Genomic DNA, 24,092 nt, shown 5'->3' on the forward strand with positions numbered 1-24,092 from the left:
TGGGGTACTTACCCGAAGGGGATGAAGGCCCTGCCTGACATTGGATGATTTGTTGCTCTTTGTTCATTGCGTGATCCTCGGCATCGCTTAGGTGAAGATTTCCTCCCCCCGTCTCGCACCCCACTTGCGCGTCCATGACCGAGCCTTCCGCATCCCCACAATATTCAACATCAAATTCTCCACTCTCCATGAGAGAGTAGTATTGTATTGGTTAGTGCTCATATGGTTTTTCATCGTGAAGAATCCACGTCCCCTCGTCATGGAATGCCGCGCGCCCCCTCTCGAGTTCCCGCATGTAGACGGGTAAGCCACACGTTTCTCATTGGGGCCTCCCCTCCCCGCCTCCGAATGTTAATGCATTGGCGTCGGTGTCTCAAAGTGCGAATATGGTGGTTCCCTTTGGTTCCCATCCCCGAACTTTACCCCCATATCGTATGTTCCGCTATGCATTTCACTCCCCTCGTGAGGTTCCCCCATTATGTCCGGTCCCTCCCAAATTGTTTCAACGGCACCTTCTCCAAGTGAGTTGTTGCTTGATATATCACCCGCTTTTCCTTTTTTCCTTCCTTGGCGTTTCCATTCATTTGAGTTAGGGGCGCTTGTCGCCATGTCTTGCTTTCCTTTCCCTCCTTGGTCCGCGGGTTGTGGCTGATTTGGTGGGGCGGTGTGGTAGTTCCTCCTCGGTGGCCTTTCCCTCTTCCCCGTTGCATAGCACGCATCACTCGCATGACCAACATGCTTGCATTCTTGGCAATAAGATGGTATCTTGTCCCACCGCACTAGCTGCACCGTTTCTCGACCACAAATATCAAGGATTATTTCTTCGGGAGGCGGTTTTGTGATGTCTATCTCAACGCAAATTCGAGCGAAGGATAGTCTAGACTTGTTGGCCTAGGCTCGGTCAATGTGGGTTAGGCACGATGGTTTTGCTGATTTGGTTCGGGGTGACTGGAGCCAACCGACCGGGGCTGAGGGACTTCTCAATCTTCAGATTAAGCTTGGCCGAATTAAGAAAACCCTTAAGGAGTGGAATAAGGCTGTCTTCGGGAACATTCATGACAACCTTAGGGAACTGGAGGAAAAAATCGTGATGGCCCAAGCAGAATTTGAGGAGAGGCCTTCCCCGGATAACAGGGCAGAAGTTAACCATAGCATTGCCATGTATATCTGTCTTCTCAAGATGGAGGAGGACTTTTGGAGACAAAAGGCGACCCTTAGATGGCTTGCGCAGGGCGACAAGAACACCAAATTTTATCAAAGCTGGGTCAAACAAAAGAGATTAAGGATGCCCATCCACAAGATCAATGTGGGGGGGAGAGAACTCACGGAGGAATTGGAGATCAGGAACTCTGCCGTGGAATTCTTCCAAAACCTCCTTGCCCCGGGTCCCCTCTCACTCCTGGAGCCGGATTTGGGCTTGATTCAGTGCCTCTCACCTTCTCCCGAAGTGGAAGCCCTCCCGAATCCACCAAGCGCGGAGGAAGTGAAAAAAGCCGTATTTGACATCTCCGGAGATAGCGCCCCAGGACCAGATGGTTTCACACCCACCTTCTATCAATCTTGCTGGGATACGGTCGGTTTTGATGTTGTGGCCGCTATCCAGCAATTTTTCGAGGGAGCATACCTACCACGAAGCATCACGGCCACGAGTATCGTACTCATTCAGAAGAAGCTCGGCCCAGACTCGTGGAGTGATTATCGCCCCATTAGCTTGTGCAATGTTTCAAACATGATCATCACCAAAATCCTCACAAGGAGATTATCTCCCCTCCTCCCTCAGGTTATTGCGCCAAATCAGAGCGGGTTTGTGAAAGGCCGGCTGCTTAATGATAACGTTCTCTTGGCGCAAGAGATGTTCCATGAATTTCCGAGGAGCGCGCCGGCCCCCAATGTTGCGGTCAAGATTGATATGGCTAAAGCTTACGACAGAGTCCAGTGGCCCCTATTGATCAAGGTCATGGACCGAATTGGCTTCCCCGCCAGATAGATCTCCATGATTGAGAGGTGTGTGGGCTCATGCTGGTTTTCGGTCTTAATTAATGGAGTTCCATCCGGGTTCTTCAAGTCATCTCGCGGCCTTAGACAAGGTGACCCAATATCACCCTCCATATTTGTGATTGCTGCGGATTACCCCTCAAGGTCTCTAGACAAACTCATTCTGGGAAAGAAGGAGATGATCTTTAAAGCCTCTCGTGGATGCATGGAGATTAGCCACCTCGCCTATGCCGACGATATTGTAATCTTCACCCAAGCGGCGGAAGTCCCTCTGAGGCAGCTCAGAGCTTGTCTTGATGAATACGCGGGAATCTCCGGACAGCAGATCAATCTTGCAAAGAGTAACTTCTACATTGCCGAAAAACATGAGAGGTGTGGCTGCCTAATCCAGGCCGAAGGGGGATTCACTCGAGGTACCTTCCCTTTCCTTTATCTCGGGGTCCCTATTTATCGAGGTGTAAAGCGTACAGACATGTTTATGTTCCTTCGGGAAAAGCTTGCCGCGAGAGTCACAGGGTGGGCTCACCGCCACCTCTCGTTTGGAGGGAGACTCACCCTCATCAAGAGTACGCTCGAAGCGGTGCCACTCCACATCTTCCAAGCCATCGAGCCAACCTCCGGAGCGCTCAAACAATTGGATCAGCAGATGGCTCGGTTCTTCTGGGGATCGACAAGTGAGAGGAAAAAAACACACTGGATCGGTTGGGATCAGATCTGCCTCCCGACGTCCGAAGGAGGGCTCGGAGTTTGAAAAACCAAAGAAGTACTCCGAGCCTTTAGTATTAAGTTATGCTGGAGATTCCGAGAGCAAAGCTCACTCTGGGCCAGATATATGATGATAAAATATTGCAAGAAGGCATCCCCCCTTGCGGCCAACCCCTCCGGGCATAACAGCCCAACTTGGAAAAGACTCATGCGCATAAGACATCAGGCGAACCCTCACATTCGATGGGTGGAGGGTAAAGGGGAAATCTACTTTTGGGATGACATTTGGGTGGGTGATTCTACTCTTCGGTCCCTTACTTTTGATGATAGAGGCAACCACACTTCCCGGGTCGAAGAATTCCTCAGGGATGGCGAGTGGAATGAAGCCAAGCTCCAACAACTCTATGACCAGGCCGGGCTACCACAACAGGTTATATCTCAGATCCTCGACACCCCGGTCATTGCAGGGGAGCCAGACACGCCGAGGTGGTCCCTTTCTAGCCTCGGAGAATTTACGCTAGCAACAACATGGGACACTATCCGCACACTTAGACCGAGGATACAAGGGCTCGAAGACATTTGGAGGGCTGGACTAACCAACTCTATTGCAATCTTCAACTGGCGCCTTCTGTCGAATCGAATCCCGGTTGATACTAAACTCCAATGAAGGAAGATCGACTTGGCCTCAAAATGCCAATGCTGCCCAAGGAATCCGAGCGCCAAATCCCTTCAGCACCTCTTCATCCAAGGTCGGGGAGCAACTAGTGTGTGGCGGGAATTCGACGGGTGGTTCGGGGGATCGGCACCTCCCTTACGGATTAATGACACCATTCTGGATCGGCTTGAGACCTGGTCGCATCGGATGCAACAACAAGACTCGAAACATCTCTGCCGAGTAACGCCATACCTCATCCTATGGTTCCTTTGGACGGAGCGAAACAGAAGCCGGCATGAGCAAGTCCAATTCAAACTGTACAATGTGGTGTGGCAAGTACAGATGTACATTTACAATAACATGACTAATGGGATCATTAAGCCGAAGCACTGGAAGGGAGTGCAAATGGGCATGAGTATTCCGAGCCACCCTGCCTCAAGACGGCCGAGACCACTGGTGACGTCTGTTAAGTGGCACCCCCCTGAAGGCCCGTGGATTAAAGTCAATACGGACGGGGCATACACTGGGGCACCGGACAGAGCGGGAGGGGGAGGAGAGGTACGCGACTGGTCCGGAAAGTTGCTTGCGGCCTTCTCAACCCCCCTTGACGCACACTCAGCCCTAGAGGCCGAATTGATGGCTGCTCATCATGGACTTAAGCTTGCGAGGGTACATGAGCAACCCATTTGGATCGAGACGGACTCAGAGCAAGCCGCCAAACTCCTCAATGGCTTTACGTGGGGACCGGCACATCTCCGCCGGGTCATGGCGCGAATTTTCCTCTTCAAGCGCCGGTACACCATGCGCGCCTCCTATATCCCCCGGGAGGGGAATCAAGCGGCGGACCTGCTCGCTAAGATGGGCCTTGGCCAGCAATGCTTCCTCAGGTTCTCCGCCCAAACAGCCCCAAGACCCCTAAAGGACATCAGTAGAATGGAATAAATGGGAATACCCAACATTCGAGTTCGGTCTGAAGAACACGTGTAGCACAGTTTCCGAGGAAGGAAGGAGTGTTTTATCTTTTGATTTTGTTCATTTGTATCTTGTCTTTTGGAAGGGAGTATGATGAGGTCCGGGTTGTTGGATCCGGACCGCTTTCTACTCCTAATCTTTGTGTTGGCACACCACTTTTGGGCCAGTATCTGTATTCAACCTCTTATGAAATATAGGGATGAGGGACCCACGAACCCTCCACCATAAAGGTGTTTGAATAAAAAAAAAAAAAAGGGAGGGTTAACGCTTGTGCCGGCGCTTTGTAGCGGTTGGTTTCCCCACTTCGTCTGAACCCCAAGTTGAGCGTCCCTTGGGTGTGACTTTCCGGCTTCAAAGGTGTCTCGGATTTTGAGTGTCCTACCTTTCCCAAGGGGGGGAAAATCCTCATACGATGGGTTGTGTATCGCCGCACTCGAAGGCATTGCTGGTTCAATTCTCGGCTGGCGAGTATTGTATGGCTCCGGTGCCATGGGTTCGGTTTCCGACGGCCCAGCGGTTAGAAGTGGTTGCGCGGCAAAGGCATCCATCATTTTCGCCGAGTCCAAAGCGGCTAGGTGGATAGGCTCCGCCTCCTTTGGTAGCTTAGGGTTCTCAACTTCGATGGGTTCACGTGAACCTTTGGTGCGGAAAGGCACAAAAGCACTTTCGGAATTTAGTTTTCTCCCTATAGCTGAATTGGGTAACTTGCCTTGCTGCAAAAAGGATGTCATATTTGGTTGTTTTGAGGCTTCAACGGCTCCTTGTGGACCGGCAGCACGTGATGTCCCTGGAAAGCGCCAATTGACTTTCGAAGGGTGGAAGTGTTGGTGTGGCCAATTCGGGCAAGTTGACTATCTCGGCCTCCAAGCTCCCTGTCCCATTCTAGGACCATCTCTCACGACTCGCACATCATGGAGGCTGGAGTCCCCACCATCGGCGATGACCCCCCCAACACCGTCGGACTCATGGCCGGCGGCTGAGCCGCCCATGGCCGAATCAGCGTCGGCGTGGGCCTTGATGCACATTCTTTCACTTTCGGCGTTGGGGCATGGAGGGGGCTTTTTTTTTAATCAAACACACCCCAAAGGGCGGAGGGTTGAGGCGGACCCACACCTGTGCATTACCAAAACCATTGGTTACAAACAAACATACACCGAGTCGCCCAAAAGTGACGACTCGCCAAGGCATGACAAATTAGAGTACAACGAGGGACTCCCTAACAACTAGAGGTGGTCATCTATATACTCTCAAAATCCAATTACCATTTGATACAACCTTTGTATCCCCAACACTTCTATCCATCACCTAGCTAAGGCCCGCAATAGGGATACCTCCGCTAGGTACATGCCCTCCTGGATCAAGGTCCTCGATGTGGCCCTCTATCTCCCGGTTGGGGCGCCCACATGCGACACTCATGGAGCTAAAGCTCGCGTCATTCGCACCCGATGGGACACTCCCAAATGTCACCGTAGCAACATTCTCCTTCAAATGCCAATCATCCAAGTGTGGAGCCTTTTTTTTATCAAACACCCTCATGGTGGAGGGTTCGTGGGTCCCTCATCCCTATATTTCAAAGAGTGACGATTACAAAACGTGGCCACACCCGAAAGTGGTGTGTCCTCACAAACTTAAGAGTAGTATGCGGTCCCAAGCCACAAGCCAGGACCTCATCATACTCCATTACAGAAAACAAAATACAATCAATCAAGGAACAAAGGGTACCCTCCAAACATCCCAAACACAATTCTATTCTTCGTCGTCATGTTGGACCCGAATGTTCGGGATTCCTAGTGCTTCCATCCTAGTAATTGCAGCGAGGTGTCTCGGCATCGTGTGGGCATTCATACGGCAGTAGTTTTGACTGTCAATTCCCATCTTTGCAAGTAAGTCTCCGGCCTTGTTCCCTTCCCGAGGGGTGTAGGTGAGGCGCACAACTCGTTGGCGCTTGAGGAGTAAGATCCGCGCAACCACCGTGCTCGTGTGTGCCGGTCCCCATCGTGTACTATTAAGGAGCTGGACCACTTGTTGTGCATCCGACTCAATCCAGATAGGCGATTGAACTCCAGGGCAAGTTCTAACCCGAGTTGGATGGCTAGGAGCTCCGCCTCAAGGGCGGAGTGGGCCTCAAGTGGGGATGCGAAGGCTGAAAGCACTTTACCCGTATGATCTCGGATGATACCACCTCCCCCGGCTTTATCCGACGCTTCCAAGAATGCACCATCGGTGTTGAGCTTGATCCACTTGATTGCCACTGCAAGCGACCTAGGGCTCCGTAGTTCATCTTGACTCGGGACAGTGGTTTTTAGACGAACTCCCTTCCAATGCTTCTTCTTGTATATCCCGTTGGCCATACTATTCCTGATGTAGATTTGAACTTGCCAGATGACATTGAAAGGCCTAAATTGTACGGACTGGTCGCGGCTCCTATTCCGTTCTTCCCAAATGAACCATAAAATGAGATACGGCATGGCTCTGCTTAGGTGTTTCTTGCCTGGTTGCCGAGCTCTTCTTGTCCAGACCACGAGTCGTTCCGGTATGGTGTCATTGATCCGAAGGGGTGGTGAGGAGCCCTCAAACCATGCGTCAACTTCCCTCCATATCCTGTGAGCCCCGTCCCCTTGAATGAAGAGATGTTGGAGGGATTCAATCCCTGGTCTATGTGGGCAGCATTGGCATTTGGACGCCAATTCCATTCGTCTCCATTGCAGCTTTGTATCCACCGGAATGCGGTTGGAGAGAAGTCGCCATAAAAAGATGGCAATAGAGAACGTGTGGCCCGCTCTCCAAATGTCGTCGAGGCCTTGCACAATCGGCCTTTGGCTTCGAAGGGTCTCCCAAGTAGTAGCGAGAGAGAACTCTCCATTGGATGATAACCTCCATCTTGGTATATCCGGCCCATCCGAAATGACGGGTGTGTCGATGATCTTCTGGACGATGTGCTGTGCTAGGCCGGCTTGCGCTTGGAGATTCCGCAGCTTAGGCTCATCCCAGGCACCATCCTTAATATAGTCCGCCACACGAGCAAGAGGCCCTCCTCTATCATCAAGGCTAAGTTCTCTCAGGGGAGCCTCTCCTAGCCATAAGTCATCCCAAAATAGTATCTTTCCTTCTCCCACCACCCATCGAATGTGTGGTTGGGCCTGAGGTCGAGCCTTCAGCATCCTCTTCCACGTAGGGCTACCCCTCCCCAAGGGTCTAGCTGTAAGTGGGGAGACCTTATGGCAGTATTTAGCCATCAAGTACGTAGCCCACAGGGAATTTTGTTCCCTGAACCGCCACCATAACTTGATGTTAAAGGCTCTTAAGACTTCCTTGATCTTCCGGATGCCCAAGCCCACTTCGGCCGTTGGTAGGCAGACCTGGTCCCAGCTAATCCAGTGCGTCCGCTTCTTCTCATTAGTTGACCCCCAAAAGAAACGAGCCATTTGCTGATCCAATTGCTTGAGGGCACCACCCGTAGGCTCGATAGCTTAGAAAATATGTAGTGGGATCGCTTCAAGTGTGCTTTTAATCAGAGTAAGTCTCCCCCCAAAGGAGAGGTGTCGATGGGCCCACCCAGAGATCCTAGCCGAGATTTTCTCACGGAGGAACAAGAACATGCTCGTACGCTTCACACCCCGGTAAATAGGGACTCCAAGGTAAAGGAAGGGAAACGTACCTCGGACGAAGCCTCCTTCTCTTTGTATTGTGTTTGTCCACTCTACATGAGCATCGCCAATGTAGAAGTTGCTTTTGCCAAGGTTGATTTGTTGGCCTGACACCTCGGCGTAATGATCAAGGCATGCGCGTAGCCTCCGGAGGGGGTTCGCCGCCGCTTGCGTGAAGATGATGATGTCGTCTGCGTAGGCGAGGTGGCTGATCTCAATACTTCCCCGGGTTACTTTGAACGTCATTTCATTGTTGCCGATGATGAGTTTATCAAGTAGTCTCGAGAGATAATCCGCGGCAAGGACGAAAAGGGCGGGTGAGATGGGGTTCCCTTGCCTTAGACCACGGGTAGATTTGAAAAAACCCGCCGGCACCCCATTGACAAGGATTGAAAACCAACAAGACCCAATGCACCTTTTGATAAGATCCACCCACGGCTCGGGGAAACCCATGTGCTTAAGGACTTTTAGGAGGAACGGCCATTGAACCCGATCATAGGCCTTGGCCATATCGATCTTGATTGCAACATTAGGGGCCGGCATGCTTCGTTGTAGCTCATGGAACATCTCCTGTGCAAGGAGTACATTATCATTGAGAAGTCTCCCTTTAACAAAACCACTTTGATTGGGAGCTACCACGCGCGGGAGTAAAGGGGCAAGTCGCTTGGAGAGGATCTTAGTAATCACCTTATTTATCACATTACACAAGCTAATGGGCCTATAGTCTCCCTAGGTCTCTGGTATAGGCTTCTTAGGGATGAGTACAATGCTTGTGGCCGTGAAACTTCGGGGAAGAAAAGCCCCACCGAAAAATTGTCTAACCGCTTCCACCACATCCGATCCCACAATGCCCCAGCAAGCTTGGAAGAAGACAACCGAGTATCCATCCGGGCCAGGTGCACTATTGGCCGAGATGTCGAAAACCGCTCTTTTCACTTCATCTGCATCTGGAGGTTCGGGGAGGGTCGCCAAAGACTCCGAGGGAGGAAGTCGGTGTAGGAGGCTAAGGTCCGGGTCCGTGGGTTCCGGGTTGCTTGGGGCAAGAAGGTTTTGATAAAACTCAACCGCCGACGCTTGGATGGCCGAGTCCTCCGTGAGTTCACACCCATTAACGTTGATCTTGTGTATACGTAACCGAACCCTCTTCTGCTTCACCCAGCTTTGATAGAATCTGGTGTTTTTATCCCCATCTTCCAGCCAACGTAGTGTCGCCTTCTGACGTCAGAAGTCTTCCTCCATCTTATGAAGGAGGATGTACTCCGCAATTTGTTTGTTGATCTCCGTTCTATTCCGGGGCGAGGGGTCATCTTCGAACTCCGCTAGGGCCATCGCAATGCTTTCTTCATAGGATTTGAGGTTGGCGTGTATATTCCCAAATACCTCTCTATTCCATCGTTTAAAAGTTCTCTTGACCCTTGCTAGCTTGAGCTTCAAGTTGAGGAGACCCGTCGCCTCCGTGGGGGCCCCCCAATCTTCCCTCACCAAATCGCCAAATCCTTCATGTCGCACCCACATGTTTTGAAACCGAAAAGCTTTACCTCCCACGGGGGTATTGGGCATCTTGCATCGGACAAGGATAGGGCCATGATCCGATGCAATACGAGGAAGGTTCGTGATTCGTATTGCATCAAACAATTGAGACGCCACCTCACTAATCAACACCCTGTCTAACCTTTCCAGAAGTCCATTCTTAGCCCATGTGAAGTCTGATCCATCATACCCTGGATCCAAAAGACCACAATCTTCAATAGCCTCAGCAAAGTCCACCATTTCGGCCAGACGGTTTGTGTCACTCCCCGTTCTGTCTCTCGCGGAGAGGATTGTGTTGAAATCCCCTCCGATAAACCACGGCATTCCTTCTGAGATTTGGGTCAGCTCCCTCATTTTTTCCCACAGTGCAAGCCTCTCGCCTCTCGAGCATTTAGCGTACACGGCCGAGATCAAAATGGGTGTTGGGATCCGGGGGCAAGTGAACTGCCCATGCAAAAGCTGCTCCGAGTCATCCATCACCTCAAAATCCATCCCTTCCTCCACAAAAATCCATATTTTAAAATTGGCATTGGACCCCTTATATTGCATCCCCACACTTTAGAAAACTTGTCCTGGTTAGGGTCGACAAGTGGCTCCATTATTGCAAGAAAACAAATATTATGAGATTTAATTATTCTTTTTAGGACGTTTTGGGTAGACGCATTTGCGATCCCCCTAACGTTCCAAAATAGAAAATTCAAAGACATCATTAACTAGAAGGGTTCGTACCCGGTGGGATTGACCCCCCCCCCCTTGGAATTCAATGATTTGGAGATTGCTCCCTCCATGGGATGTCTCGGCCTCCAGAAGAGCTGGATTGGCTCCATCTTCGTCTTCCTTGTGCGAAAGAGACTCCTCCCAATTTTCATCATCTTCCATATCATTCTCCATAAAGTTCTCGCGGGCCATGAGGGAGAAATATCGGTTAGTGCTCATGTGACTCGATGGTCCCGGATCCTCAGCATTCTCGACGACAAAGGGCTTGAAATGGCCTTTTGGTTGGACTAGGTCGTCCGAAGCCGATTGACCTTCATGCCGGGTCAGGTCCGCCTCTCTCGGCTTGTTCTTTCGCCCATGTTCAAACGAAGGAGCCTTAGTGTGCGCCTCTCTAAAATGTTGTGGGACATGTCCGCACTCCAATGTTAGTGTGCGCCTCTCTAAAATGTTGTGGGACACGTCCATTATGATCCAAGTGTGGAGCCTTGGTGTGCATATCGCCCTCATGCACTTTTCCTTTCCTCCTCCTCGACACCAATTGGAAGCCATCCTCATCCACATTTGGGTGACTCCTACTAGCCACTCTTGACTTTGACGATCCCGCACCCAATGTACCCTCGACGTACTCCGCGTGATTGTTACAATCTTTGGACTTCTCAAACTGTCCAATGGACGATGGAGTGCCATTCGCCTTTGGGCGCCACTCACGGTGGATGATCTTGGCGGCATGGCTTGAAAGGTTCTCCTTGTATGATGCTCGGCAACCCTTGTCCCTACCCCGAGACTTCCTTCCCGCTGCATGGCAATCCTCTTTCTCATGCCCAACATGTTTACAATTATCACAAAACAATGGAATACGGTCCCATGCCACTTTGTACCTCGAGTCTTTGCCTCAGATATTAAGGATGATCTCTTCCGTCGGGGGAGAAGAGATGTCAATCTCTACGCAAATCCTTGCGAAGGAGAGTCGACTTTGATGAATTGTGGCATGATCGGCTTGTAGTGGCTTGCCAAGGAGCTTACCGATTACCAAGAGGGATGATTCCTCATAGAGATGAGCCGGTATACCTAATATGTTACACCACACGGCAACAATTGGCGACTCAAAGAACGTGTCAAAATCCGGCGCCCACTTGAACACCCTCATCGGATGGCAATCAACATACCACTTCGGACTCCCATTAGGGCCATTAAGCACCTTAGCATAATCGGCCACCTCTTGAAATTGGAGTAAAATATGCTTAGCATTCAAGTATTTCCATGTGAATGCTCCAACTAGCCCCATGCCACTAAGACTTTTTTGAATTTGGGTTGTGGACGGGAGTGAATTGGAGAATTTCCCGACAATAGCTAGTCCTAGCTTCTCCGAGAGAAAATCCGTTTCAAAATCGGAAAAGGAGAGCGATGGCGTACCTTCAAAAGAGCCGGCTGTACCCAAAGGCTTGGTCTTGCCGTCGTCCAAGGGGATTGGCTCGGACTTTCGATTTGGGGCCGATGAACCCTCCACGGCCCGGGTCCCCCGCGGTTGGAATGATTCGTTGCCGCCTTGCACACATTCGTCGGTGCTGCCAGCGTTTCCAGCGAAGATTCCGGCGGTGCCAGCTTTTTCGGTGACGGATCCGGCGGTTGTGCCACGGGGGCACGGTCAAACAGTGGTGGAATTTCCGAGAACAGAACTCGGGAAGACATTACCCAACGTGGAAAAGGCTGACTAGAGCTTGGAACCACGCGCACCCGCATATTCGTTGGATAGTTGGGTTAGGAGAGATCTACTTCTGGGATGATATTTGGATTGGAAACACTCCACTCAGGGGGCTTTGCATTGATGAGCGGGGTAGCCCCGTAACGACCTTCTCGAAGTTTATCAATGAAGGTGTTTGGGACGAATCTAAATTACAGTTGCTACATGATCAAACCGGCCTCCCTCATCAGATCATCACCGGCATCCTCAATACTCCGATTCCCTCCGGGGAACTGGACATACCAAGATGGACCCTATCCCGGCGCGGTGACTTCTCGCTTGCCTCGACATGGGAAACAAACTGGGAGCCAAGGCCCATCATTCAAGGGCTCGATGAGATATGGAAGGTAGGTCTCACTACAACCATTTCCATCTTCATTTGGAGGCTCCTAAATAATCGAATCCCAGTCGACTCAAAGCTCCAATGGAGGAGGATTGAGCTTGCGTCCAAGTGTCAGTGCTGCCCCTATAGGCCGAACACCGAGTCTCTACAACACCTTTTCATTTAAGGAGCCGGAGCCATTAAGATGTGGATGGAATTTGATGGGTGGTTCGAAGGTTCTTCCCCCTCACTTCGGATCAACGACACTAATACCAACTAGGCTAGAAGTTTGGGCGAACAGATCGCAGCAACCAGGTAGAAAGCATCTCAGCCGACTCTTGCCATACCTCATTCTTTGGTTCCTTTGGGCAGAAATGAATAGAAGCAGACATCAAGAAGTCCAATTCAAGGTGAACAACGTTGTATGGCAAACCCTCACATTCATTCGGAATAGTATGTCCAACGGCAGCCTCAAGTCGAAGCATTGGAGGGGAGTTAGACTTGGAGTTAACATCCCGAGTCATGCGACTCCAAGAAGGTCGCAGCCACTAGCTATGACGATCACATGGAAGCCCCCGGATCAACCGTGGCTGAAGCTCAACACGGATGGATCGTTTAACGAATCAAATGGTAAAGCCGGGGGAGGATGCCTCATTCGGGACCATTCGGGTAGGCTAATGGTGGCTTTTGCGCTACCACTAACCGCACATTCAGTACTTGAGGCCGAACTATTAGCCATGCACCACGGTTTGGTAATGGCCAAGGAATTAGCAAAACCGATCTGGCTCGAAGCGGATGCCGAGCAAGCAATCAAGTTAGTGGAGGGAAAAGAGTGGGGGCACGCGCACATCCGCAGGACCATGGTGCATCTTGCCCTACACAAGTGGCACCTAACTCTCCGCACCACCTTCATAAACCGAGAAGGAAATAAGGCGGCCGATCTCCTTGTGAAAATGGGTCTGGAGCTTAGTGATAGACAAGTGTGGGACGCTCAAGCCGCGCCGAGAGGCCTCAAGGATATCATCCGAATGGAGCAAATGGGGATTCCCAACATTCGTGTGTGAGAACAAGATGAGGAGCGTGAGTAGGAAACGGGTTTCATCGAAGGATTCTACCGATCGTGTTATTATTGAACGCCGGAGAGTATGTGGGTGTCGAGCCATATTCAGTACGTCTCTTGCCTACTCTTTTGGTGCAATTGTTCTAGAATTTTGTACATGCTTTTTAACCTTCTAGGAAAAGATTGGGTGATCGGTCTCCTTGTAATTCTAATCTTGTACCCACTGATTTTTTGTGAAATATAGGGATGAGGGACCCACGAACCCTCCACCGTAAAGGTGTTTGATTAAAAAAAAGCTCACAAATAAGCTATCCCAAGAGGAGAGTGAAGCGTATTATTGGATTCTTACTACCAATAAAATAGACGAGTATGATTTCTTATTTTGTTATAAGTTGAAGTAATGTGATTATAGGGTGAACAATATATAATGAATAAATTACAATACATACTCTACTTTTGAACACTACTATGTTGGTTTATTAGTTATGAAGAAGCCACTACAACATGTGTTTAAAAATGCGCAGGGATATGCTCGTTTATGATGACGATGTTGTCAAAGTTACAAAACTGGAATTGTATTAGTAGTGGTTGGAGTTATCGATGCATGGGCTTCCTACCTGAATAACATGGAAGAGGGGCGACAACCGTACTCTTCAAGACGACTATTCTTCACAACGTACCCGTGTGTAAGTACAAATGGTTAATATACATGAATTCTGCATGCACTCTGGTGCCTAACTTGGTTAATGTACAGCTGTACACCATTGTGACAAGGCCTCAGAATGTGGACATCAACACCATATGTGCTAAGTTTTGTAACTACTTAGAAGCCGAGGTGAAGGGAATTCCAAATTACAATTGGGTAGACATGCAGACGGTAAAATACATGAATAAAGGAACTACTCGCATGTTGTAGATTTGAAAAGGTTTTCTTCTCAATATTTACTATGTCATTTCATGCTGCATAATGTTTAATTGAATAGGTCTTCTTCCCGATATGTGCAAATGAACACTACTATGCTGTATGTTTTTGCTTTCAAAGAAGAGCTATCACTGTTATAGACAATTCAAAAAATGGAGTTACCGCCGTCGAGACAGCCCTCCCCCTCACCTCTCCTGGCCACTTCTCTCTCTCCACCTCCGACGCCTAAGCTCGATACTCCCTCAAATCGACTAGCAAGCAGGAAAGATGGGAGAACGAAAAGTTTTGAACATGTACTACCCGCTGGACTTTGATCCGGCGAAGATTCCACGGCGGCGACAGCCGAACAACCAGCAGATGAAGATACGAATGATGCTTCCGATGAGCATCCGTTGCGGCACCTGCGGGAATTACATTTATAAGGGAACCAAATTCAATTCTCGCAAAGAAGACGTAGTCGGAGAGACCTACCTAGGGATCCAAATTTTTAGGTTTTATTTCAAGTGCACTAAATGCTCGGCTGAGATGACCTTCAAGACAGATCCTCAGAACTCGGATTACATAGTTGAATCTGGAGCTTCGAGGAACTTCGAGCCCTGGCGTGCAGAGGATGAAGAAACAGAGGAAGAGAAAAAGAAGAGGAATGCTGAAGAGATGGGAGATGCAATGAAGTCTTAGGAGAATCGAACATTAGACTCGAAGTGAGAGATGGATATCCTTGCTGCATTGGAGGAATTGAAATCAATGAAGTCTCGGCACGCAACTGTGAGTGTAGATTCAATGCTGGAAGCTCTGCAGCGCTCGAATGAGCAGAAGGAAAGGAAGCTATTAGAAGAAGAAGAAGCTTACATAAAAGCAGTGTTTCAGGGTCAGAAAAAGGCTCCTTTTGTTAGAAGGATCGATGATGACAGCGACGAAGATTTGGAGTTTTTCTCTTTTGACGGTGTGGGATCTTCATCTCGTCCATCAAAGAGGACGAAGGTGTCTGATGAAGAACCAACAGATATTTTGACGGAGAAGAGTGGTAGTTAGGGCTCTAACATTCAAGGTAAAGCTGGTGTTGATGGGGCTTCTGATGGTGGTAAACCTGTTTCGAAGACTTCTTCTATCAAATTCTCGATAATCAAGAAATCTGTACCACAATCCTCAACTATAGGCCCGGAGAAAGGACAGCAAGATGTTGAACCCGCTGCTGCTACCAACAATGTACTCCAATCCTTATTCCAACAGTATGGAAGCGATGAAGACTAGACTAACATATGTAACCAGGCATCCAAAAGTCTGGACTAATCCATGTAGGTGGTGTTCGGTTTGCAAGACTAAATAGTACCAAGATATAATCCAGGGTAAACCATGACTTAATCTTGGACTAAAAAAAGATGTTTGGTTGGAATGTCAATTTTAATAGTCCTTAAAGCATGTTTGGTTTGAAATATTATATAGTGCCAAGATAATGTATATTTACTATGATACCTTTCTAATACTTCTCCCAAAAAAAATAGACAATTCAAAAAATGGGGACGCAAACGATATTACAAAGAACTACGGAGACATTCTAGAGACACTGGTCAGTGTTCTTTGCTTCTTATTTGAACGTTCTTCCTACATAACAAATTAATATATCTTTGAACTTAGATTTACTATGTCTGCAGAGGTTGTTTTTCTGTCATTATTTGGCACAGATTGGCCTTGTACAACAATGCAAAACCATTTCCTCTGCAAGAATAGAGAGGATAGCAATGCCATGGAGGACAACAACTAATGCTGAAGATTGTGGTGTCTTTCTGATGAGACACATGGAAACGTACAAGGGTGAGCGTGTTGAATATTGGAATTGTGGGCTAAAAAAAACTAGCAAAGGATTAATGCAGAGCTTGAGGGCCAAATACTGTTCAACTTTGATGAATGCAATAATCAATCATGAATGCCTCAACAACAAGCTCATCACAATGAGATACTACGTAGAGGAAAGCAAAAACATGCTCATCACAACAACAAGGACATTGATGTTGAAAAAATGATAGCATGTTACCTTAAGAAGAAGTGATGTTTTGATATTTGAAATCGGAACAATTTTTCCCACGTAAACTGTAAACCGAATAGTCTAAATCTTCTTTTGTTATTAGCTTAAAGTAACCAAAACTGGCATATTGTGTAGTACAGTTATTAGAGATTTTTATTAGATAAAGTAGTGTGATTAAATGGTGAAATATTTCAATACATAATGAATTAATAAGAATATATTATGGAATTTTTATACTGAGGGATGCGGAAACATGGTTGTACGATGAGAAACTCTACTTGGCTAATTAATGCCCAAAGGCTGATTTGTTGGCCACCTTAGTGAGAGAAGCTCTCCCTTCTCTCTAGAATTCGACCTCTCTCTCTCCCTCCCCTTTGAGGGAGGTGAAATGTGATTGTTGCATCCGACACATGGTGAAGTCCGGTGGTGAGCTGCCGAAGGGGGAGGCCACGGCCTTGATACACACGATGCAGCCCCCTTCCTCGCCGGAGTGGAAGTTTCGTTCTATTGCACGGCCCAAAAGCAAAAGGGTTGGCACGCCCCACCCAGAGAAAGCTCGACAAGCCCTCAAATGAGCCGGTCTTGAATCTGGTTCGGAGGTGAGTCGGGCTAAGAAGAAGATGGTGTTCGAAATGGCTGATGACTCGTCGGCAAACTCCATGGTGAAGGGAGGGGGTCGCCGGATGTTAAGCAAGTCTTATTGGGGAGATGTTGAGCTCCTTAGCTCAAATGGCAAAGGATGAGAAAGCTTCGACAACAGATTTGGAAGGTCTTGATGGTGAGGGGATAGCCGGAATTGCGCCGGCGCCGGCTGGCCGGGACCTTAATGTCTCATGCTTGGAGTATGAGATGGTCAACAAGGAGACCAATGCAAGTACACCCCTCCATGTGACGCCTAGGCTAGAGGATGGGTTGGCATGTGACTCACAAAAGAAGGAAAAAGACAAAGGTTACTTTGCTTGGGCAAGAGAATGATGGTCCATTTGAGGTAAATGCCATTTTGAATTCAAATTCAGCACCATGTACTATCCACACCCAATTTGGCATTGATGGAGACAAGAGGGACCATGGTACCGCCGGCGAATGTGTGGAAGGAGGCTAAAAACATGTTCGCACATGGGGGGACGGGGTGCATGGTGGGAGCCTCAACACCACATAAAACCCATAAGGACGAGCCAATCCCACTCGACGCCGGCAAGGTCACACCTTTGGGGACAGCCGGAGACTTTGAAGGTACACCTTATCTCTCCTTTACCGATGTTGAAACGGAATATCTCTCGGAGAAACTAGGACTAGCCATTGTTGGGAAGTTTTCCCACTCACTCCCTTCTTCTTTCCAAATTCAAAAAAGCTTAGGGGGTATGGGGCTAGTTGGTTCTTTCACTTGGAAATACTTGAATGCCAAGCACATCCTACTTCAATTCCAAGATATAGCTGATTATGCTAAGGTCTTAAGTGGCCTTAATGAGAGTCCGGTTTGGTTTGTTGAGATTCACCCAATGAGGGTGTTCAAATGGGCGCCGGACTTTGATACATTCTTTGAGTCGCCCATCGTTGTCGTGTGGTGCAATATCATGGGACTACCGGCCCATCTTTTTGAGGAATCGGCCCTCATGGCGATCGGCAAGCTACTAGGCAAGCCGTTACAAGCGGACCATGCCACAATCAATCAAACCCGGCTCTCTTTTGCTAGGATATGTGTTGAGATTGATATCTCCAACCCCCCGACGGAGGAGATCATGCTAAACATCCTAGGCAAAAATTCAAGACACAAAGTAGCATGGGACCGTATCCCATTGTTTTGTGAGAATTGTAAGCATGTTGGGCATGTCATTGATGAGTGTCATGTGTTGGGAAGGAAGGGTCGTGTTGGAGGCAAAGATTACCGAACACCAACCAAGGCGTTCTACCCTAGCCAAGATCACAAGATCATCCGTCGAGAATGGCGTCCAAAGGCGGCGATTAGGGTTGGCACCTCTCCGAACTTCAATCACACGAACAAGGAAAAAGATAGTGGCACCCAAGAGAAGAACAAGGAGGGTACAATGAACGTCGATCCGTTGGCTCCTCGAGCGCCCCTTGGGAGTCAACCAAGCATGGACGAGGATGGATTCCAATTGGTGTCGAGGAAGAGGAAAGGCAAGGTACATAAGGGAGACATGCACTCCAAAGCTCAACACATCGACAATTTGCGTTTGAAAGACAATGTCGCCACGGTGTCATTCGATCAGGATGACTCTAGTGCGAACGAGCCGAGCACTTGCTCAATGAATGTCTCATGTGGGCTCCCCAACCGGGAGAAGGAAGGCTTCATCGAGGAACTTGATCCGGGAGGGATCGTTCATCGCGGGGGTATCCCTATTGAGGGCCTCAATTAAGTGACGGACCTTGGATTTTGTGATGTGAATGTTGCACCATGTTAATTGTAATAGAATAGTGAAGAGTACATTGATGACCACTCTAGTTGGTAGGGAGGCCCTCGTTGTACTCTAATTGGTTTGGGTGAGCCGTCACTTTTAGGCGGCTCGGTGTTCCTGGTTGTTCGTTGCAATTGTCCTTAATAATGCACAGGTGTGGGTCTGCCTTAACCCTCCACCCTCGTGGTGCTTTTGATTAAAAAAAACATGGTTGTACGATGAATTAAACTGACTATAATATGAAAAAACATTTTATGAGATCAATAAAACATAAATGATAATAAAACAATCTATATAAATAATTATTCATTCTGTGTAAAAATTTATTCATCGGACCATCAGATTAGTTCATCCATCCAAAACGTAAAAAGAATAGCCTAACTACTTCATTTTTTATGAAACTATATTCATCGAAACAGAAAATATATTCATCTAAGTAAAATATAAAGAAGTTAAAAAACTGAGACAATACATCAAGACATAGTGACAAAAGATATCTTGTACTAATTTTTCTTCTGCTTCCCCTTAATCTTTTTGCAATTTTTTGCATCATGATTACTAACCTCGCCGCATTCGGCACATTTACGACCCGGCTTTGCCTTCAGCTTCATTGCTTGCTCAAGGCGTGTAAGAGGCCGTCTTCCTGAACCCTTGGTTTTGACAACGTCGGGAGGATGGACATCTATTTTGCTAGGGGCTTTTTTTTATTTTAAACACCACGAGGGTGGAGGGTAAAGACAGACCCACACCTGTGCATTGCCAAGACCATTGCAACGAACAAACAAAACACCGAGCTGCCCAAAAGTGATGACTCGCAAAGACCTATTAGAGTACAACGAGGGCCTCCCTATCAGCTAGAGTGGTCATCTAAATACTCTTAACAACCCTTTTACAATTACAATGATGTGATCTTTGCAAAACCAAAACCTAAGACCATTTCCTAATTGAGACCCGCAATAGGGATACCTCCGCATGGGAAGGTTCCTCCTGGGTCAAGGTCCTCGATGAAACCCTCCATCTCCCGGCTGGGGAGCCCACAAGAGACATTCATTGAGCCAATACCCGGCTCATTCGCATCCGAATTACCACTCCCAAACGTCACCGTAGCAACGTTCTCCTTCAAACGCCAATCATCAATGTGGTGGCCTTTGGTAATCAAATCTCCCTCGTGCACCTTGCCTTTCCTCTTCCTCGACACCACTTGGAACCCATCCTTGTCCACACTTGGTTGGTTTCGATTTGCTGCTCTTGGGGCCGACGAAACAACATTCATTGTACCTTCCTTGCGCTTCTCTTGGTTGGCACATTCTTTATCCTTGTTTCTATGCTCATAACTCGTAGAAGTGCCGGCCCAAGTATCCACCTTTGGACGCCATTCTCGGTGAATGAAATTGTATCTTTCGGCACTGTGTTCATTGAGTACTCCTGTACTCGGCACTGCATGTATTTCTAAATGTGCAGGTTGAGCTGCAAAATGGTGAAGCAAGGGTGTTGAGAGAAAGTTCTTTTGAGTTTGATCTAATAAGACCTCTGAGGTTCATGTCTCTATACATGAAACCGCGTTGTTTACTTCCGCTGTGAAAGCTAGAACTAGTAATCCTATTTTGCATCATAACTCTATCTTTTGGTCTTGTATAAACTCCTACTCAAGTAGTCCAGGATGTAGTACATGATATTTTGATAATCTCCAGTTTGAGTTTGTACTTGTTAATGCTCATTCCTATTTCCCCACCTCTCTTAACCCTTCCCTTTTAGTCACGAATTTCCATACTATACTATCCTTAGGTAATGCGGGCGTGACAAAACTAACTGCTTTCTTTTAATTTAATAAGTATAGTTCAAGAAATATTTTGTGATTTATTTCAAAGGATGCTTAAAGGCTTTGACGTGAAATGAATGATTGTCATGCCATGTTTTGGATTTTATGGAATATCTATCTGCCCTGGCTTTTTGCTTTGCCAGATGTTTAAAATGAATTCGGGTCTTAGTATGGGCCGGGCCGCAAACCCTCCTTAGGCCATGAGGGGACCATGAGCTATTTGTCGCGCATTTTGTCAGTCCAGTGACCGTTTGGAATGTGACCACATTACCGGTTCACGAGTTATTCAGATAGAGTATGGACGACGGAAAAATGACTGATCAGTCGACTTATATGGAAATGAAATACTTTTAGCGCATTTGGGCCTTTTAAAGCAAAGATGTCACTCAATTGGCTTGACAAATCTATTTTATGACCCACATCGTATGAAGCTCGCCGGAGTGAAAAATACGAAAAAGCTCTCCCTTCTCTCTAACTTCTCTCTCTAAAACTCGCTTCACTCTCTTCGCGCCGTCAAAGGCCCTCCGGCGGTTGCCCTGCTTCGAGTTTGGGGAGACCTTCGAGCCCTTTTGGTGGCAGTGCTCAGGAAGACGTCTCCCTCGCCGGAATGGCACCCCAAAGGGGGTCCGATAACGAACCAGACGTAGACGGCATGGGCTCGAACAACCCACAAGGTGTAATCTTCAAAGCCTCGTCCCAACCCCTCCTCAAAGAAGAAGAAACAAACGGCTGGCAGTCAAGAATGTCACACCACGGCTATGTGCTCGGCCTCCCACCCCGGTGGTCCCGACTAAAGGCGAAGAGGGAGGAAACGCTTCATCCTCTCACCTGTGCCCGAGCACAAACAGACCCGAAAGCAGATCTCTTTTGGCGAATCTGAAGCTCCCCCCAGTTACACACCAACTACAAAACTCTAGCTACTATCAAGGCTAGCCCCGCCGGTACTACCTGGTGACCGGAAAGGTGGAGGTACCGAGTACGAGGGCTGGGTATTGGAAACCCTCCCTGAGGGGTCAGAACAGAAACCAGCTGAAGGCGATGGTCAAATCTCTAAATGGGACTCAGATACATCAAACTTGGAGCAGCCTGATTCGCCGGCAATGAAGACATTCGACGAAGTGGAAATTCCGTCCGTTGGAGCAGATCTCCTTGCGGATTTCACCACTAGCACAGTTTGTTTGGTAGCAGCAGCGGCCCCAAGATCCCCTGACCCCCTATGGTCAACTTACCTCTCGTGGAAAAAACTACAAATGCCTTTGACGAAAGTTACTCAAACCTCTCTTCCAAAGTAGGAGAAACAACAAGCGCGACACCCAACACATGCATGGGAACAAAGGCTGACCTCCTCACCCTTGCAGTCCTTGATGCTGCATCCATCCTTGATAGCTCAACCTCTCAACCACTCCAGCTGGGAGGACTGGCCAGAATCAACACCACGCGGGAGCCACGTAGAAAAGCCTTGGAAAGCCCTGAAAATCATGTCCCTCTAATTGCACCGCCAATAATGAACGAAGGTAATCCCACTGATAGTCTCCAAATATGCTCAGACATCCAATTCCCCCCTCATGGTCAAGGGCGGCGAAGAAGCTAGCATCAAACTTTGAAGCAGGGAGCTCCTCCTCCCCTGCGGTCAACGTGATGGGTGCGGGCCCCTGGAGCGCACACCCATTCAAGAAAGTTGGGCAACCAAATGTTGCTGGGACGAAACAACAACTTCACCCCGACAACAACTCCCATCGCGGTACAGAGACCGACTAGATGCCAAACTCAACACCCTCTGCCTCGCTTGCGGATGTTGTCCGAAGCAGAGCCAACCCAGCAGACCCGGTAACTTTCAAACCTGACTCCCTGAAGAATATAGGATTTGCAGGCACAAGCAAAGGTCTCCCCTCCATATACTTCTCAAGATCAGAAACTGAGATCCTTGCCTAAAGAATGGGACACGCCATCGTGGGAAAATTTTCACACTCTATCCCAGCTGCCCATCAGATTCAGAGAGCACTCGATGATATTCACTTCTCCCGAAACTGAGGAAGCGATCCTTGCGCACCTGAGCCGATACGAAACCAGCTCAAATCCCACCAACAGATCAGAGATGGAAACCTTAATTTTGATTGTGCTTTGATTATTTTTTAATATTAAAAATACAAATTTTATAATTAGCCCTAAATTTTTAATTTTGAAATTTTATTTTCTAATTAATCTAAAATTCTTAATTTTTATTATTATAAAAAAGTTGAATCACAATCAAAATTAAATTTAGCTACAAGTCTAAAAATGCCCTCCATGCTTTTGGAGGCATTCTTCGTTCAAAATCATGATGAATAGTGAAAAATAACAATGTGATCACACTTTAGTTCAAAGACTATCCATGATATTTTTAAAGATCAGATATTTGCGAAACGCTTAATTCTAGGGCTATTTGGATTTGCGTAGTTAACTATTTAGAAATATATAGATTATCCAAGGAGAAAATTGCGTCGCTTAGAGCATCTGTAACGCAAGGGGCCGGGCCGCATCTCGCGAGTCCCGGCCCGTCCCGAGCGTTGCACGGAGGAGAGTCACGGCCCAGGCCCGTCCCGGGGCCGCGTTCCCGGCCTGTCGCGCGTCCCGCGTCCCGGCCTGGGACGGCGTTGCACGGTGACGGGCCGCAACTGTAGAGTCCCGGCCCAGCGTTGCACGCTCCTCGGGCCGGGCCGCAACCAATTTTTTTTTTTTTAATTCGAAATTTTTTTCTATAAATACTACTCCATTTTCATACACATTCAACTTCATATTCAACTTCAAATCTCTTCCTAGAATTCGAAAAAATCTCCGTATGCATGTATCATAATGCATAACATGATCGTTGAGGACGAGCAAGATAACGTCACTTTGTGGAGTGACGATCCGCTCGCCAGCACCGGGAGCAACTACGTTGTCACCGAGCCGCCCGTGTGCAGGGCCTTCCTCACGACATCCGCAATGTCATGGCCCGTTCAGCTGCGATGCGCCAAGAGGAACAACACACTCGCCTCCAAGCCGATCTAATCGAAGAAATTTGGACTCGCACCAATGTTTTCCAGAATTGACGTTATGTTTTTATGTATTTTATTTTCAGTTTAAAATTTCTATGTTGTAATTTTGCAGTATTCGATGAAATTAAATTTTCCGTGTTATAAATTTCCAGCGTTTTTTATTTTACGAGTTAAATAGGTTGGAGTTGTGAATAGTGTCATTTATTAGTTGCGGCCCTGGCCGCAACCTGTAGGGTTACAGCAGTTGGGGCCTGGGCCGCAACTGTAGAGGAATGATGACGTGGAGGGGACTTAGGGACGGGGTTAATGATGGCCGCAACCTGTAGGGTTACAGCAGTTGGGGCCTGGGCCGCAACTGTAGAGGAATGATGATGTGGAGGGGACTTAGGGACGGGGTTAATGATGGCCGCAACCTGTAGGGTTACAGCAGTTGGGGCCTGGGCCGCAACTGTAGAGGAATGATGACTTGGAGGGGACTTAGGGACGGGGTTAATGATGCCCTTATATACTCACCAAAAAGCTGCAGCGAAGAAACGCGACTTCTCGGAAA

The 24,092-nt window shown here is 48.1% G+C and overlaps 1 protein-coding gene and 1 pseudogene across 1 annotated transcript; both read left to right on the forward strand.

Annotated features, from left to right (window-relative positions):
* The first annotated feature begins 12,658 nt into the window (after positions 1 to 12,658).
* Positions 12,659 to 13,348, forward strand: LOC121757646. The gene has a single exon (XM_042153162.1). It carries the CDS (start codon positions 12,659 to 12,661, stop codon positions 13,346 to 13,348), a length of 690 nt encoding a protein of 229 aa, XP_042009096.1.
* Positions 13,349 to 14,533: 1,185 nt separating this feature from the next.
* LOC121758350 lies at positions 14,534 to 15,517 on the forward strand (annotated as a pseudogene).
* Positions 15,518 to 24,092: the final 8,575 nt, after the last annotated feature.

This window comes from Salvia splendens, chromosome 12 (assembly GCF_004379255.2).
Source record: "Salvia splendens isolate huo1 chromosome 12, SspV2, whole genome shotgun sequence".
NCBI classification, from domain to species: Eukaryota; Viridiplantae; Streptophyta; class Magnoliopsida; order Lamiales; family Lamiaceae; genus Salvia; species Salvia splendens.